At 36.6% G+C, this 14,293-nt stretch overlaps 1 protein-coding gene across 4 annotated transcripts in view; it reads right to left on the minus strand.

The window, feature by feature from the left end:
* TEX11 (testis expressed 11) overlaps nucleotides 1-14,293 on the minus strand; it is a 385,828-nt gene that overhangs the window by 243,891 nt on the left and 127,644 nt on the right. For all 4 annotated transcript variants that reach the window (XM_032620813.1, XM_032620814.1, XM_032620810.1 and 1 more), the window contains exon 9: nucleotides 3,349-3,434. In XM_032620813.1, coding sequence (XP_032476704.1) covers nucleotides 3,349-3,434 — 86 coding nt within the window. The remainder of the gene's footprint in view (nucleotides 1-3,348; nucleotides 3,435-14,293) is intronic.

A 14,293-nucleotide genomic window follows, 5' to 3' on the forward strand; every position in this document is an offset into this window, starting at 1 on the left:
ACATAATCAAAAAAGTGTGTCAGAGGGACTTCCCTGGTGGCACAATGGTTAAGAGTCCGCCTGCCAATGCAGGGGACACGGGTTCGATCCCCAGTCCAGGAAGATCCCACATGCCATGGAGTAGCTAAGCCCGTGAGCCACAACTACTGAGCCTGTGCTCTAGAGCCCACAAGCCACAACTACCGAGCCTGCGTGCCACAACTACTGAAGCCTGCGTGCCTAGAGCCCATGCTCCGCAACAAGAGAAGCCACCACGATGTGAATCCTGCACACCGCAACGAAGAGTAGCCCCCGCTGGCTGCAACTAGAGAAAGCCTGCATGCAGCAAAGAAGACCCAAAGCAGCCAAAAATAAATAAAATTTTTAAAAATCCCCCCCCGGAAAAAAATGTGGCAGAAATCAAGGAAAGCAGCAGCTGTTTATGAAGTTTTCTTAGCAAAAGAAAAGGCAAGAGGGAGACAAAGACTGACCAAGGTCCTAAACTGAGATCTGTTAACAAGAACTGAGAGAAAGAAAAGAGCTTTATAAGCAATACCCACTACCACCCTTTATGTTCTAGGCTTCGACTTCAACAAAATTCTAATATACTACAGCAATTTTGGTATCCTACCATTTGTGAAAAAATGAGGGGTTTCCCTTTTAGACTGAATGGGTATTTCCAAATTGTATGTAACCACTAGCTTAAGATATCCACTGTTCTCAAAAGAGTTAAGCCTGTAGAAAGTACACTCACCTTCCATGCCCTCCTTCTAGTACAAAACCTACAGAGAAAGGTGCTTAATTAGCAGCTATTCATTCCTGCTTGTATCACCAACTGCTCCCAACAGTTTTCTCAACACACAGATAATTAAAGCACAAAGAAGAACTGCCCCCAAGAATGGCAGTATATGATAAAAAGATGTGGGTGTCTGTCTTTATAATATTTTTACCTGGGAAGTCAACAAGTAATCTACGTTTGATTTCACTGTGATAAATTTAAGAATATACTAGTGAAGCAGTCACATTAGTGCCCATTTGCAGTAAATAGCAAACACATCACCTAGCGATAGCAGCAGCTACTGCCATATATTGAGCAGTTTCTATTTCCCAAGCATGTTACTAAACACTCTACAATATATGCATCATCGTATTTAATCTCTAGAATAATTCTAAAAAGTAGGTATCACAATGTCGATAATTATTTTTGCCTCTTTTTAAATACATTAAAATACAACCCTTTTCAAGGCATTTGACAATACTTCACTAAGTTATTTTTATATCCCCAAGAGATGTGGAAAAATAATCTGGCAGAAAGATTAAAATAATATATAATAACTAGGGCTAGAATTCAAGTCCTTCCTGTTTTTCCCAATCTCATTCTAGTGACAAGAATACAAAAAGAATCAAAAATATAGTGGTGCTCTATAAATTTATTATTATCTAAATATGACTGTGGGTCAAATAATGTTCCTAATAATACAGACACTAAACAGAGTAAAAATCTGATATAGTCAGCTTATGATATAAATATCAGTCATGCTCTATCACTGTCATATTTTCCTTCTGTACGGTTTTCTAAAAAAGATGATGACAGATAAGAGATCAACAATCCATGGCATATACAATAATAACCTACATTTATGCCACTTCAAGCCTCAGCCTACTCTTATAAGCAGTTGCTAGAGAGCATTCATGTTTATGTTCATTCTGGCATAAACTACAGGCTCACCTCCATAGTCTTAAGCTTCCAGAAGCCATCCATGGCACCACAGTATCCTTTTTTTCTTTTTTTTTTTTTGTCCTTCCCATTCCTGTCTCCTTGGCATACTAATCTTTTGACAGGTTGATGCCATAACTTTTGTGATTGCTGCTCCCCTAAATACTGCCAAATCCTGGAATAGAACTCACTCAATTCACTTTATAAAAAGGTTGTTCATTTAAAGGAAACTTATTGTAAACCTATGCTAAACTAGCTAGCTCCTTTGGTATATTTTTAATAATTCAATTGATAAATGTGATTTACAATAAACATTTCAGGTATATTCCACTTGTATGAAACATTCTAAATTGAGACAAGTATATCTCTTGTAACTGCATAAGCCTGCTCTGTCAGGCATAGTTCGTTACAGAGTTTGATCAATCTTTGAGCTCTAAAAAGTCTTTTACATAAACAAGTTATTTGCATAAGTATTTTATTAGAGATATATACACCTATGAGTACTATAATCTTAATGACCATATTTCTATTTATTTCATTAATGGTAAATGTAATTTTCACAATAGTTAGACTAATCAAAAGAATATCTCCAAATAACTAGAACTAACCCCATACTCAAAGAAGGGAAACATTTAGGAATTGATTTGCTATATTTTACTCCATAATCGTCTGATATTCAAAAGACTTGGGACTTCCCTGGTGGTGCAGTGGTTAAGAATCCACCTGCCAATGCAGGGGACACAGGTTCGAGCCCTGGTCCGGGAAGATCCCACATGCCGCAGAGCAACTAAGCCCATGCGCCACAACTACTGAGCCTGCACTCTAGAGCCCACGAGCCACAACTTACTGAAGCCCGCACACCTAGAGCCCGCGCTCTGCAACAAGAGAAGCCACTGCAATGAGAGGCCCGCACACTGCAAAGAAGAGTAGCCCCCACTCGCCACAACTAGAGAAAGTCCATGCGCAGCAACGAAGACCCAACATAGCCAAAAATTAATTAATTAATTAATTTAAAAGGAAAAGAAAATTCGAAGCACTTTATCTGACATCTCCAAAAAAATAGATTTTTCACAGAAATTCACTAGCAATTACTGAGTATCTACTATTATGTCAGGACCTGTACTGGGCATAGGTATTCAGTGAAACACAGGATTCTTGCATATAGTTGCTATATTTTGCACTATTCCCTGGTATTTCCAGATTCAACACAACAGTACAAATCTTAGTGTAGTTCTAAGCGTATAGTAAGTGCTTAATATATACTTACTTAACTGATATTAAAATACCAAGATTCTCTTAAGACTAATAATTTTAGGTGATCCTACTATTTACCCACCTGCCCTTATACTCTGGGGTTAGCAGACAGCAATACATACCAAAGCAAAAAATAAGGATTTCCATATTCTTGATGAAGATACACAGGAGGAATGGAGGGAGAACATGCTTTTATGTTATTAACAATAGAATACATTTTTCTATCAACTGGCAACATATAAGAATAATAAACAATACATGTTAAAGGAGTAACTAAATTTAGCATGTTGACTTTTGAAATCAGAAAATGTTTAAACTGCCAAATTACCCTATAGTAAGTATTAACTGAACTCTGTGATAATAATCGTTAATTTATATTCATTATTTTATTATATTACCTGAGCCAGAAAGAACTTTCTTCATATTTATTCTGCTTGTAGGCTTCTATTCCAAAGCTATAACAGAGAATATGAAGATATCCGCTCTACAATATTAAAAAAAAAAAACAGGATACGTCAGATTCATGATTCTCTTAACGTTAAAAAAATCTATAGCATTTCAGAGTCTTTAAGACATACTTAGTGTTTTGTACATCAAAATAACCCACTCATCCTTATCAAAACCTCTCAATTTATATAAAGAGGAGCTAAAAAATATTCAGGGTGTGGCATTAGTTACCTATGGAAAGGTAATACAATACATTACTAAAAGGTCCTTTGTAACAGGAAATGGGAAAACTAATCATTGCCCAGCAAAAGAGCAGGCTAAAATGCCTCTGTAGGTTGCCAGATTCAGTAAAAGGCATTAGAAAAGAGTATATTCAAAGAAAACAAAATCACCACTGAGGGGGGCAAAAAAATGAATGAATACCTTTCAAAATTAAGACAACTTTAAAAAACGTGAAATGTGTCCAAAGCACTATCTAGTCATAAGACTTATTTAGAAAGTTAATTTAATGGATCTCTTGATAACAACAAAAATTTCCTTTACATAAATTACCACTGAGATGAAGGTAGGAACAAGTATGTCAATGATGCCATAGGAAAATACTCTTACAGATTAATCAGCATCTCAGTTGCTGTGTGAATGTCATATCATACAGAATTTTCATTCATCAAAGTACTGGGAAATGGCATAAAAGAAAAAAAAACTTAATTCTAATAATTTACCCAAATATCCCATCACTATTTATAGAAACCATCTATCCAGAAACTGATTATATCCATATAAAGGAGTCCTTTATAAGTTTAACCTGAGTAAGACTACAGAAGCAGATCCTCAATTAAGAATCCAAGATCTGAGGGAAGTTATTCATAAGTAATGTGTAAAGAGCTGTCTTGCTTCAAAAAAGTTGCCCTTTGAATTACAGTACAGTACATTCAGAAAGTAGAAGTTCAATATGCATGCCTGAGCACATCAGACCTACTGCATATTTGAATCTAAAATAAAGAACAGTCTTGGTAATGTGGGTCTGGCAAGAATCCAGAAGTATTTAAATGCATTCTCGACATTTCAGCAGAAAAATTTCAGCAGAAAAAGCTTAACTCATTCCATGCCCCAGATCCCATAGGTTCACACAGGGCTACACCAGTTATGTAGCTATACTGGAATAATGCAGCTTATACCCACTTGCTGTAGAGAGGCTTGCAACTAACTTACACAGAGAAAATTGGAAAGTAAAACTTTTGATGAACATTTAAATGTACTGAGTCTTTATTCAATTTCCTCAGTGTTTTTTTTTCTTCCCTCACAATCCCTTCAAGTGTACTTACATTATATACTACTTCCTAAGGGAGAAAAGAATACAAAACAATAAACTTATAAGACCAAAGCTACAAAATACTAAGATATCTTTCAAGAAACCTGCACAATATTTTCAATGTAATGACCGAAAAAAAATCTTTTAACTACCAGTACTGCTCCGTTCACTCATTCATTTATATATTCAATGATAAATATTTACTAAGCATGTCTTATCTATTAGGTACTATTTTAGGCCTTAGAGACATATCAGTGAACAAAGCAGACAAAAATCTCTGTCCTCATGAAACATTTCTAATGGGGTATTTAGTACTAAGATTTATACAAATATCTCTTTAAAAAATACGTTCCTGGCCTTCCATGGAGTGGTAACATCTCATTTTGCAAGTAATACACAGTGGCAAAAAAACACAAAGAAGGTAGATCTGTAAGTCTGTTGTATATTGGTCATATAGAAACGGACTTATGGGACCAGAACTCATGGAATCTCTAGAAACTCCAGCCACTGCTACATCTACTGGCCCAGAAATAGAAGATCCAACCGAATACCTAATTTACAATGCCACGATGAGACTATACAGATGATTTTTAAAACTCAGTTAGATACTGCAGCTGAAAATGAGTTTGATCACTAACTTGAGTTCAGTATGAGGCTTCTTAAAAAAATATTTATTTATTTATTAGGCTGTGCTGGGTCTTAGCTGCAGCACGCGGGATCTTCGTTGAGGTGTGCAGGACCTTTAGTTACGGCATGTGGGATCTTTTAGTTGCGGCATGCGGGCTCTTAGTTGTGGCATGAGGGATCTATTGATAGTTCCCTGACCAGGGATTGAACCCGTGCCCGCTGCATTGGAAGCACGGAATCTTAACCACTGGACCACCAGGGAAGTCCCCTTTTTATTTTTAATTAACTAGATGATTTCATTTTTTGTGAATTACTTTATAAATTAGGTTGTTAAAATTCAGAAAAAGCAAACCTATTATTTTTTTAGTTCTAAGTTATTTTTCTTTGTGATTTTGCTGTCTTTTAAACATTTATAGATCATGTATTTTTACATTTTGTTCAATTATAATTGTGTAACAATAATTGAATGATAATTGCCTGCGTTTCTTCCTTAATGGCTTTAAGACGTTTACCTTCCAATCCTCCCTTACTCAGCTTTCTCTAATCCTCAGATGTCTCAGTAATAATAAACAATAGGTCATTCGTTATTTCTCCTGGTGCTCTAAGATACAATTTTCCAAACACTTTATTTCTCTGCCTCTGAACAATACAGCATTATCTTCTGCCATCATGTCAACACCTTAAGTAATTCCTAATCTAGTTTTGGGATACAGGAAGGATGTCTCAGAAATAAGAGAGTTGGCTTATTTAATTCATTAATTCTTTTTAAGTGAATAACACTACAGTTAGCTCCTCTCCAACCTTTATCTGATCATTTCCTCTCATTATAAGATTTCTTGCCCTGGATTTTCAGGTCTTGTCTAAACCTTAAGCCCATCAAAAGCACACTAAATAATTTCACTGACCTTTAGAATGAAAATCATGAGTTTCCTAACAGTATAGTTTTATCAATCACCTTCTAAACAATATACAAACTCTTAACTCTGAACTTCAAGGTCCTTTACTGGTAGCCCCATCCTAACGAAGGCATAGTTAATAATTACTTTTCTGTTACATATCCTTGATCCTCTAATTCAGTCCTTTCCCCTCTCTTTACATTTGCTTTTCCCTTTATCATCTCTAACTCTGTGCAACATACCAAACGTTTTCTTTCCCTAAACACCAGCTATGAGTCTCTTTTCGTATCTTTCAATATGCAATTCAATGTCCATTTACTCTACAAAGCATATTAAAGAAAGGTGTCCGTCCTCTAGTCATTTATAATGTGAAATAGATAGCAACAGAGCTAGAGACAAAAGAAAGAGATGGTAAAAACATGCAAATGCAAACAATCCAAGAAACTTTACAGATGAAATTATTAGAATTAATAAAAGAGTTCAGAGAAGTTGCTGGATATTAAATAAACATTTAAAAGCAACTGCTTTTAAATGCAACCAATGACAAACAAATAAAAATGTAAACTCTATCACTTATGACAGCAAGTTGACTGAAATATCTTTATACAGAAAATTACAAAACTACGTTGAAATACATTAAAGAAGACTATATAAATTAGGACATATCACATTCATTGATAAGAAGACTCAACATTATAAAGACAGTGATACTCTCCAAATTAATTATAAATCAAATGCCATTTCAATCAAAATTTCAATAGTTTTTCACCAAACTTGACAAGGTGACTCTATAAGGAATATAGAAGAGTAAAAGGCCCAGAACAGCTAAAACAACATTGAAGAAGAATAAAGTAAAAGGACTTATGCTATCAAGACTATACTGAGTTAAATAATGCCCTCCTCCCAAAATTCATGTCCATCTGGAACCAGTGAACTTTACCTTATTTGGAAATAGGGTCTTTGCAGTATAATCAAGGTGAGGTAATACTGGATTAGGGTGCATCCTAAATCCATCATGACTGTCCTTACAAAAACAGAACTCAAAAATAATACAGATAAAATGTAATTCTAAAAATGTTCATCTAACCCACAGGAAGGTGGGAAAAAGTAGACAGGAAACAAAAAGCAGAGAAAACAAACAAAAAAGCCAGCATCACATTCCTGTTAAAGATGTCAGACTGAGCACACACAACTACCTCTGCTCTCTCCTAACACCCCAGTAAAATGATAGTAAAAGAAGAAAAGTTTTTAATTGTGGTAAAAAGCATGTAACGAAATGTACCATCTTAACCATTTTTAAGTGTAGAATTTAGTAGTGTTAACTATATTCATATTGTTGTGCAACAGATCTCCAGAACTTTTTCATCTTGTAAAACTCTTTACCCATTGAACAATAACCCTTCATTTGTCCCTCCCTAAACCACTGGCAATCACCATTCTACTTTCTGCTTCTGTGAGTTTGACTACTTTAAATACCTGGTATAGCTTACCATTCCCCCTCCCCATATCCTCAAGTCCATTCTCTAGTAGGTCTGTGTCTTTATTCCTGTCTTACCCCTAAGCTGTGACAAAGCGAGAGAGAGGCATGGACATATATACACTACCAAACGTAAGGTAGATAGCTAGTGGGAAGCAGCTGCATAGCACAGGGAGATCAGCTGGGTGCTTTGTGACAGCCTGGAGGGGTGGGATACGGAGGGTGGGAGGGAGGGAGATGCAAGAGGGAAGAGATATGGGAACATATGTATATGTATAACTGATTCACTTTGTTATAAAGCAGAAACTAACACACCATTGTAAAGCAATTATACTCCAATAAAGATGTAAAAAAAATACCTCGTATAAGGGAAATCATAAAATATTTGGCTTTTTGTGACTGACTTATTTCATTTAGTATAGCACTCTCAAGGCTCACGCACGTTGTAGCAGTTGACAGGATTTCTTTCCTTTTAAGACTGAATAATATTTCAATGTATGTGTATACTACCTTTCCTCTTTAATCCATTCATTTGTCAATGGACACCTGTGTTGCTTCCACCTCTTAACTACTGTGAATAATGCTGTAATGAACATGGGTGTGCAAATATTTCTTCAAGAACCTGCTTTCATTTCTTTTGGACATATACCCAGAATGGGATTGCTGTATTACACACTAATTCTATTTCTTAATTTTCTGAGGAACTGTCATACTGTTTTCCATAACATCTACATCATTTTACATTCTCAGCAAGTGTATGAGGGTTCCAATTTCTCCACATCCTCATCAACACTTGTAATTTTGTTGTTTTGGCCATCCTAATGAGTGTGAAGCAATATCTCATTGTGGGGACTTCCCTGGTGGTCTACTGGGTAAGATTCCACACTCCCAATGCAGGGGGCCCAGGTTCAATCCCTGGTTGGGGAACTAGATCGCGCATGCATGCCGCAACTAAGACCCGGCGCTGCCAAAATAAATAAGTAGATAAATAGATAAAGGCTGACTGCAACTTAAGAGTAAAGGAGACAAAGAACACAGTCTTAAAAAAATAGTTTAGAAAAGTCACTAAACAAACAAATAAGTACAAACCACAGCAAGAACAACAAACTGTGAGTAGTGGGAAAAATCTAACGTCCAAAGTTACTACATTATAATATTGAAAATGTCCACTTTTTAACAACAAAAAAATAAGACATACAAAGAAGCAAAAAAGTATGGTCCTTTCACAAGAAGAAAAGAAGGAAGGGAGGGAGAGAGGGAGGGAGGAAGGGAGAGAGGGAGGGAGGGAGGAAGAAAGGGAGAGAGGGAGAGAGGGAGGGAGGGAGAGAGGGAGGGAGGGAGGGAGGGAGGGAGGGAGGGAGGGAGGGAGGGAGGAAGGAAGGAAGGAAGGAAGGAAGGAAGGAAGGAAGGAAGGAAGGAAGGAAAACTGTCCCTAAGAAAGCACAGATACTGGACATAAAAGACAAAGGCTTCTTTTTTGTTTTTAATCCGCGCTGCGTGGCTTGCAGGATCTTAGTTCCCCAACCGGGGATGGAACCCAGGTCCCAGCAGGGAAAGCACAGAGTCAGTCTTAACCACTGGATCACCAGGGAATTCCAAAGATAAAGACTTTAAATCAACTGTCTTAAATATGCTCAATGAGCTAAAGCAATTCATGGAAAAAGAACTAAATGAAACTAGGATAAAAATGTCTTACCAAATAGAGGATCAATAAAGATATAGAAATTACATATATAAGAAAAGAAATTCTGGAGCTGGAAAGTACAATAATTGAAATTAAGAATTCACCACAGGGTTTCAAAAAAAGATTAGATCAGAAAGAAGAATCAACAAACTTTAAAGTAAGATCAATAGAAATTATTCAGTTTGAGGAGCAGAAAGAAAAAAGAATGAAGAACAATGAACAGAGCCTGAGACCCATGAGACAACAACAATGGATGTAAAATCAGAGTCCCTGAAGGAGAGAAGACAGAGAAAAAAGCAGAAAGAATACTCAAAGAAATACTGGCCCAAAACTTCCACATTTCATAAAAAGATACAAATCTGCAAGTCCAAGAAGCTAAACAAATTTTAAATAGAATAAACACAAAGATATCCAGGACTTCCCTGGTGGCTCAGTGGTTAAGAATCCACCTGCCGGGGCTTCCCTGGTGGCGCAGTGGTTGAGAGTCCACCTGCCGATGCAGGGGACGCAGGTTCGTGCCCCAGTCCAGGAGGATCCCACATGCCGCGGAGCGGCTGGGCCTGTGAGCCATGGCCGCTGAACCTGCGCATCCGGAGCCTGTGCTCCGCAACGGGAAGGGCCACAACAGTGAGAGGCCCACGTACTGCAAAAAAAAAAAAAAAAAAAAAAAAAAAAAAAAAAAAAAAGAGAAAGAATCCACCTGCCAATGCAGGGGACTCGGGTTCAAGCCCTGGTCCGGGAAGATCCCACATGCCGCAGAGCAACTAAGCCCATGCGTCACAACTACTGAGCCTGTGCTCTAGAGCCTGCAAGCCACAACTACTGAGCCCACGTGCCACAACTACTGAAGCCCTTGCGCCTAGAGCCCGTGTTCTACAACAAGAGAAGCCACCACAATGAAGAGTAGCCCCTGCTCGCCGCAACTAGAGAAAGTCCACACACAGCAATGAAGACCCAATGCAGCCAAAATTAAATAAATAAATTTATTAAAAACAAACAACAAGAAGAGATATCCACACTGAGACACATTATAATCAAACCATCAGAAGACAAAGAATCTTGAAGGCAACAAGCAAGATGCACTTAGTCATGTACAAGGGATCCTCAAACTTCAGCTGATTTCCCATACAAGCCAGAATGCAGTGAAATGACATATTTAAAGTGATGAAAAAACAACTTTCAACCAAAATTTCTCTATGTGGCAAAACTATCCTTTCAGAAATGAAGGAGAAATTAAGACATTCTCATATACACAAAAGTTGAGAGAGTTTGTCTCTAGTAGACCTGTTCTACAATGCTAAATAGAATTTTTCAGGCTGAAATAAAAGCATGCTAGGTAGTAATGCAAATAAATACAAATAAGGGTGAAGGTAACTAGGTAAATATAAAAGTCAGAGTTATTGTATTTTTGGTTCATAACTCCTCTTTTTTTTTTCTATACAATTTAAAGGAAAAATACACTTAAAAATAAGTATAGGGCTTCCCTGGTGGCTCAGCGGTTGAGAGTCCGCCTGCCAATGCAGGGGACACGGGTTTGTGCCCCGGTCCAGGAAGATTCCCACATGCCGTAGAGCAGCTGGGCCCATGAGCCATGGCCGCTGAGCCTGCGCGTCTGGAGCCTGTGCTCCACAACGGGAGAGGCCACAACAGTGAGAGGCCCGCATACCGCAAAAAAAAAAAAAAGTATAAGTCTATGCTAAAGGGCACATAATATACAAATATGTAATTTGTAAATGGAGATGTATAGCAGCAGACTTTTTGTATAATGTTGAAGCTAATAGGTATTGATTCAAACTGGATTCTTACAAGTTTATGACGTTAATTATATTTTTCAGAATAACCAGCAAGAAAGTAACTGAAACATATGGTGAAAAAGGTATGAGAAGGAAATCAAAATGGAATACTAGATAAAAGCAATTAAACAAAAAAGAAGGTAGTAGTGGAGGGAATGAGGAAGAAAAAGATATAAGACACATATATAGGTATATAGAAAACAAACAGGAAAATGGCAGAAGACCTTTCTTACCAGTAATTACATGTAATTTAACTCTCCAATTAAAAGGCAGAGATTGGCAGACTGGCTAAATTTTTTTTTTAAACACACCATGATCAAACTATACGCTGGTTACAAAATCTCAGTTTACATCCAAAGACAAAAATAGATTGAAAGTGAAAACATGAAAAAAAGATATTCTAAGCAAATAGGAACCAAAAGAGAGCTGAGTGCCTATACTAATATCAGTCAAAACAGACTTTAAGTCAAAAATTGTTACAAAAGACAAAGAACATTACATATTGATAAAAAGGTAAATTTATCAAGAAAATATAACAATTATAAACATATATACACCTAAAAAACAGACCCCTAAAATATATGCAGCTAAAACTGACACAAGTGAAAGGACAAACAGTTCTACAATTACAGTTGGAGATATCAACACCTCACTTTCAATCATGTACAAAGCCAGACAAAAGATCAAAAAGGAAATAGAAGACTTGAACAATACTATAAACCACCTAGACTTAATAAACATATACAGAACACTCAACCCCAAACCAGCACAATACTCATTCTCCTCAGGTACACATGGAACATTCTCCAGGATAGACCATATGTTATGCCACAAGTCTCAATAAATTTTACAACACTGAAATCATACAAAGCACCTTTTCCTACCACAATGGAATAAAACTTGAAAACTGGAAAATTCAAAAATATGTGGAAATTAAACAACAAACTCTTAAACGACCAATGGGTCAAAGAAGAAATCACAAACGAAAATTAGAAAATATGTAGAGATGAATGCAAATAAAAACACAACATACTAAAATTTATGGGATTCAGCAAAGGCAATGCTCAGAAGGAAATTTATAGCTATATACACCTACATTAAAAAAACAGATCTTACAAAACTATAATTCAAAAAAGATACATAAACCCCTATGTTCACAGCACTATTCACAATAGCCAAGAGATGGAAGCAACCTAAATGTCCATCAAAAGATGAATGGATGAAGAAGATGTGGTATATATATAAAGGAATATTAATTACTCAGCCACAAAAAATAATGAAATAATTCCATTTGCAAAAACATGGATGGACCTAGAGATTATCATACTAAGTGAAGTCAGAAAGAGAAAGACAAACACCATATGATATCACTTATATGCAGAATCTAAAATACAACACAAGTGAACTTATCTATGAAACAGAAACAGACTCACAGACATAGAGAACAGACTTGTGGTTGTCAAGGGGGAGGGGGTTGGGGGAGGGATGGATTGGGAATTTGGAATTAGGAGATGCAAACTAGTATATATAGAATGGATAAACAACAGTCCTACTGTATAGCACAGGGAACTATATTCAGTATCCTGTGATAAACCATAATGGAAAAGAATATGAAAAAGAATTATGTATAACTGAGTCACTTTGCTGTACAGCAGAAATTAACACAACACTGTAAATCAACTATACTTCAATAAAATAAATTTTAAAAATAAAGATCTCAAATCAACACGTAGGAAAAGAAGAACAAACTAAACCAAAAGCTAGCAGAAGGAAGAAAATAATAAAAAATGGAGATAAATAAAACAGAGAAAAGAAAATCAATAGAATTAATTAAACCAAAAGTTTGTTATTTGAAAGATCAATAAAACTGACAAACCTTTAGCTAGACTAACAAAAAAAGAAGCTTCTAAAAAGAATTACTAAAATCATAAATGAAAGTGGGAATATTTCTATGGACCTTACAGAAATAAAAAGGATTATAAGAAATTACCATGAACATAGTATGCCAAGAAGTAAGATAACCTAGATGGACAACTCCTAGAAACACATAAACTACCAAAACTGATTCAAGAAGAAACAGAAAATCTGAACAGATTTATAACAAGAGGTTGAATCAGGAATCAAAAAACTCCTCTGAAAAAAGGCCAGGACCAAATGGATTCCCTGGTGAATTTTATCCATCAATTAAAGAAGATTTAACACCAATCTTTCTAAAACTCTTCCAAAAAAATACAATATGAGGGAACCCTTCCTAACTCATGCCATGAAGCCAACATTGCCCTGATCCCAAAGCCAGATAAAGATATCACAAAATAAGGAAACTACAATGTCCTTTATGAATATAGATGCAAAATCTTCAACAAAATACAGTAAGTCCCCTACATACAAACGAGTTCCATTCCGACAGCGTATTCATACGTCTAATTTGTTCATAAGTCCAACAAAGTTAGCCAAGTAACACAATCGGATATATAGTACTCTACTGTAATAGGTTTATAGTACTTTTTTACACAAACAATGCATAAAAAACACACACAAAGAAATTTTTAATCTTACAGTACAGTACCTTGAAAAGTAGAGTAGTACAACAGCTGGCATACAGGGGTTGGCACTGAGTGAAGTGAACAGGAGAGGAGGCGGGAGATGGTAGAGCTGAAGGATCATCAGCAATAGGTGACGGAGGGCAAGCTGCAATTTCACTCATGCCTGATGTTGGTGGCACAGGTTCTGGTTCCTTGCTGGATTCAATTCTATCTACTCTCTTGAAAAAAACGGTCCAGTGATGTCTGGGTAGTAGCTCTTTTTTTCTCATCATAGGTGACACCATACCACTGGATTGCTTTCTGAACGGCTGCTGCAACCTTCGAGTACTGTTCTACGTTTGGTCCTATGCCTCAAAAACTAACAGTGCCTCCTCAAATAAAGAAAATCCGCTGCCATTTCCTGCATCGTGAATCTCTTCAGTACTTCAGTTACTTCTTCCTCTTGTCTCTCTTCGTCCTTTCTCTGGGTCTCCAAGTCCATCAGGTCTTCATTAGTAAGCTCCTCGTGTTGCACAGCAAGGAGTTCAGTGAAGTCGTCCTCTTGCACATCTAGCTCCAGCTTCT

This window comes from Phocoena sinus, chromosome X, assembly GCF_008692025.1.
Source record: "Phocoena sinus isolate mPhoSin1 chromosome X, mPhoSin1.pri, whole genome shotgun sequence".
Taxonomy (NCBI): Eukaryota; Metazoa; Chordata; class Mammalia; order Artiodactyla; family Phocoenidae; genus Phocoena; species Phocoena sinus.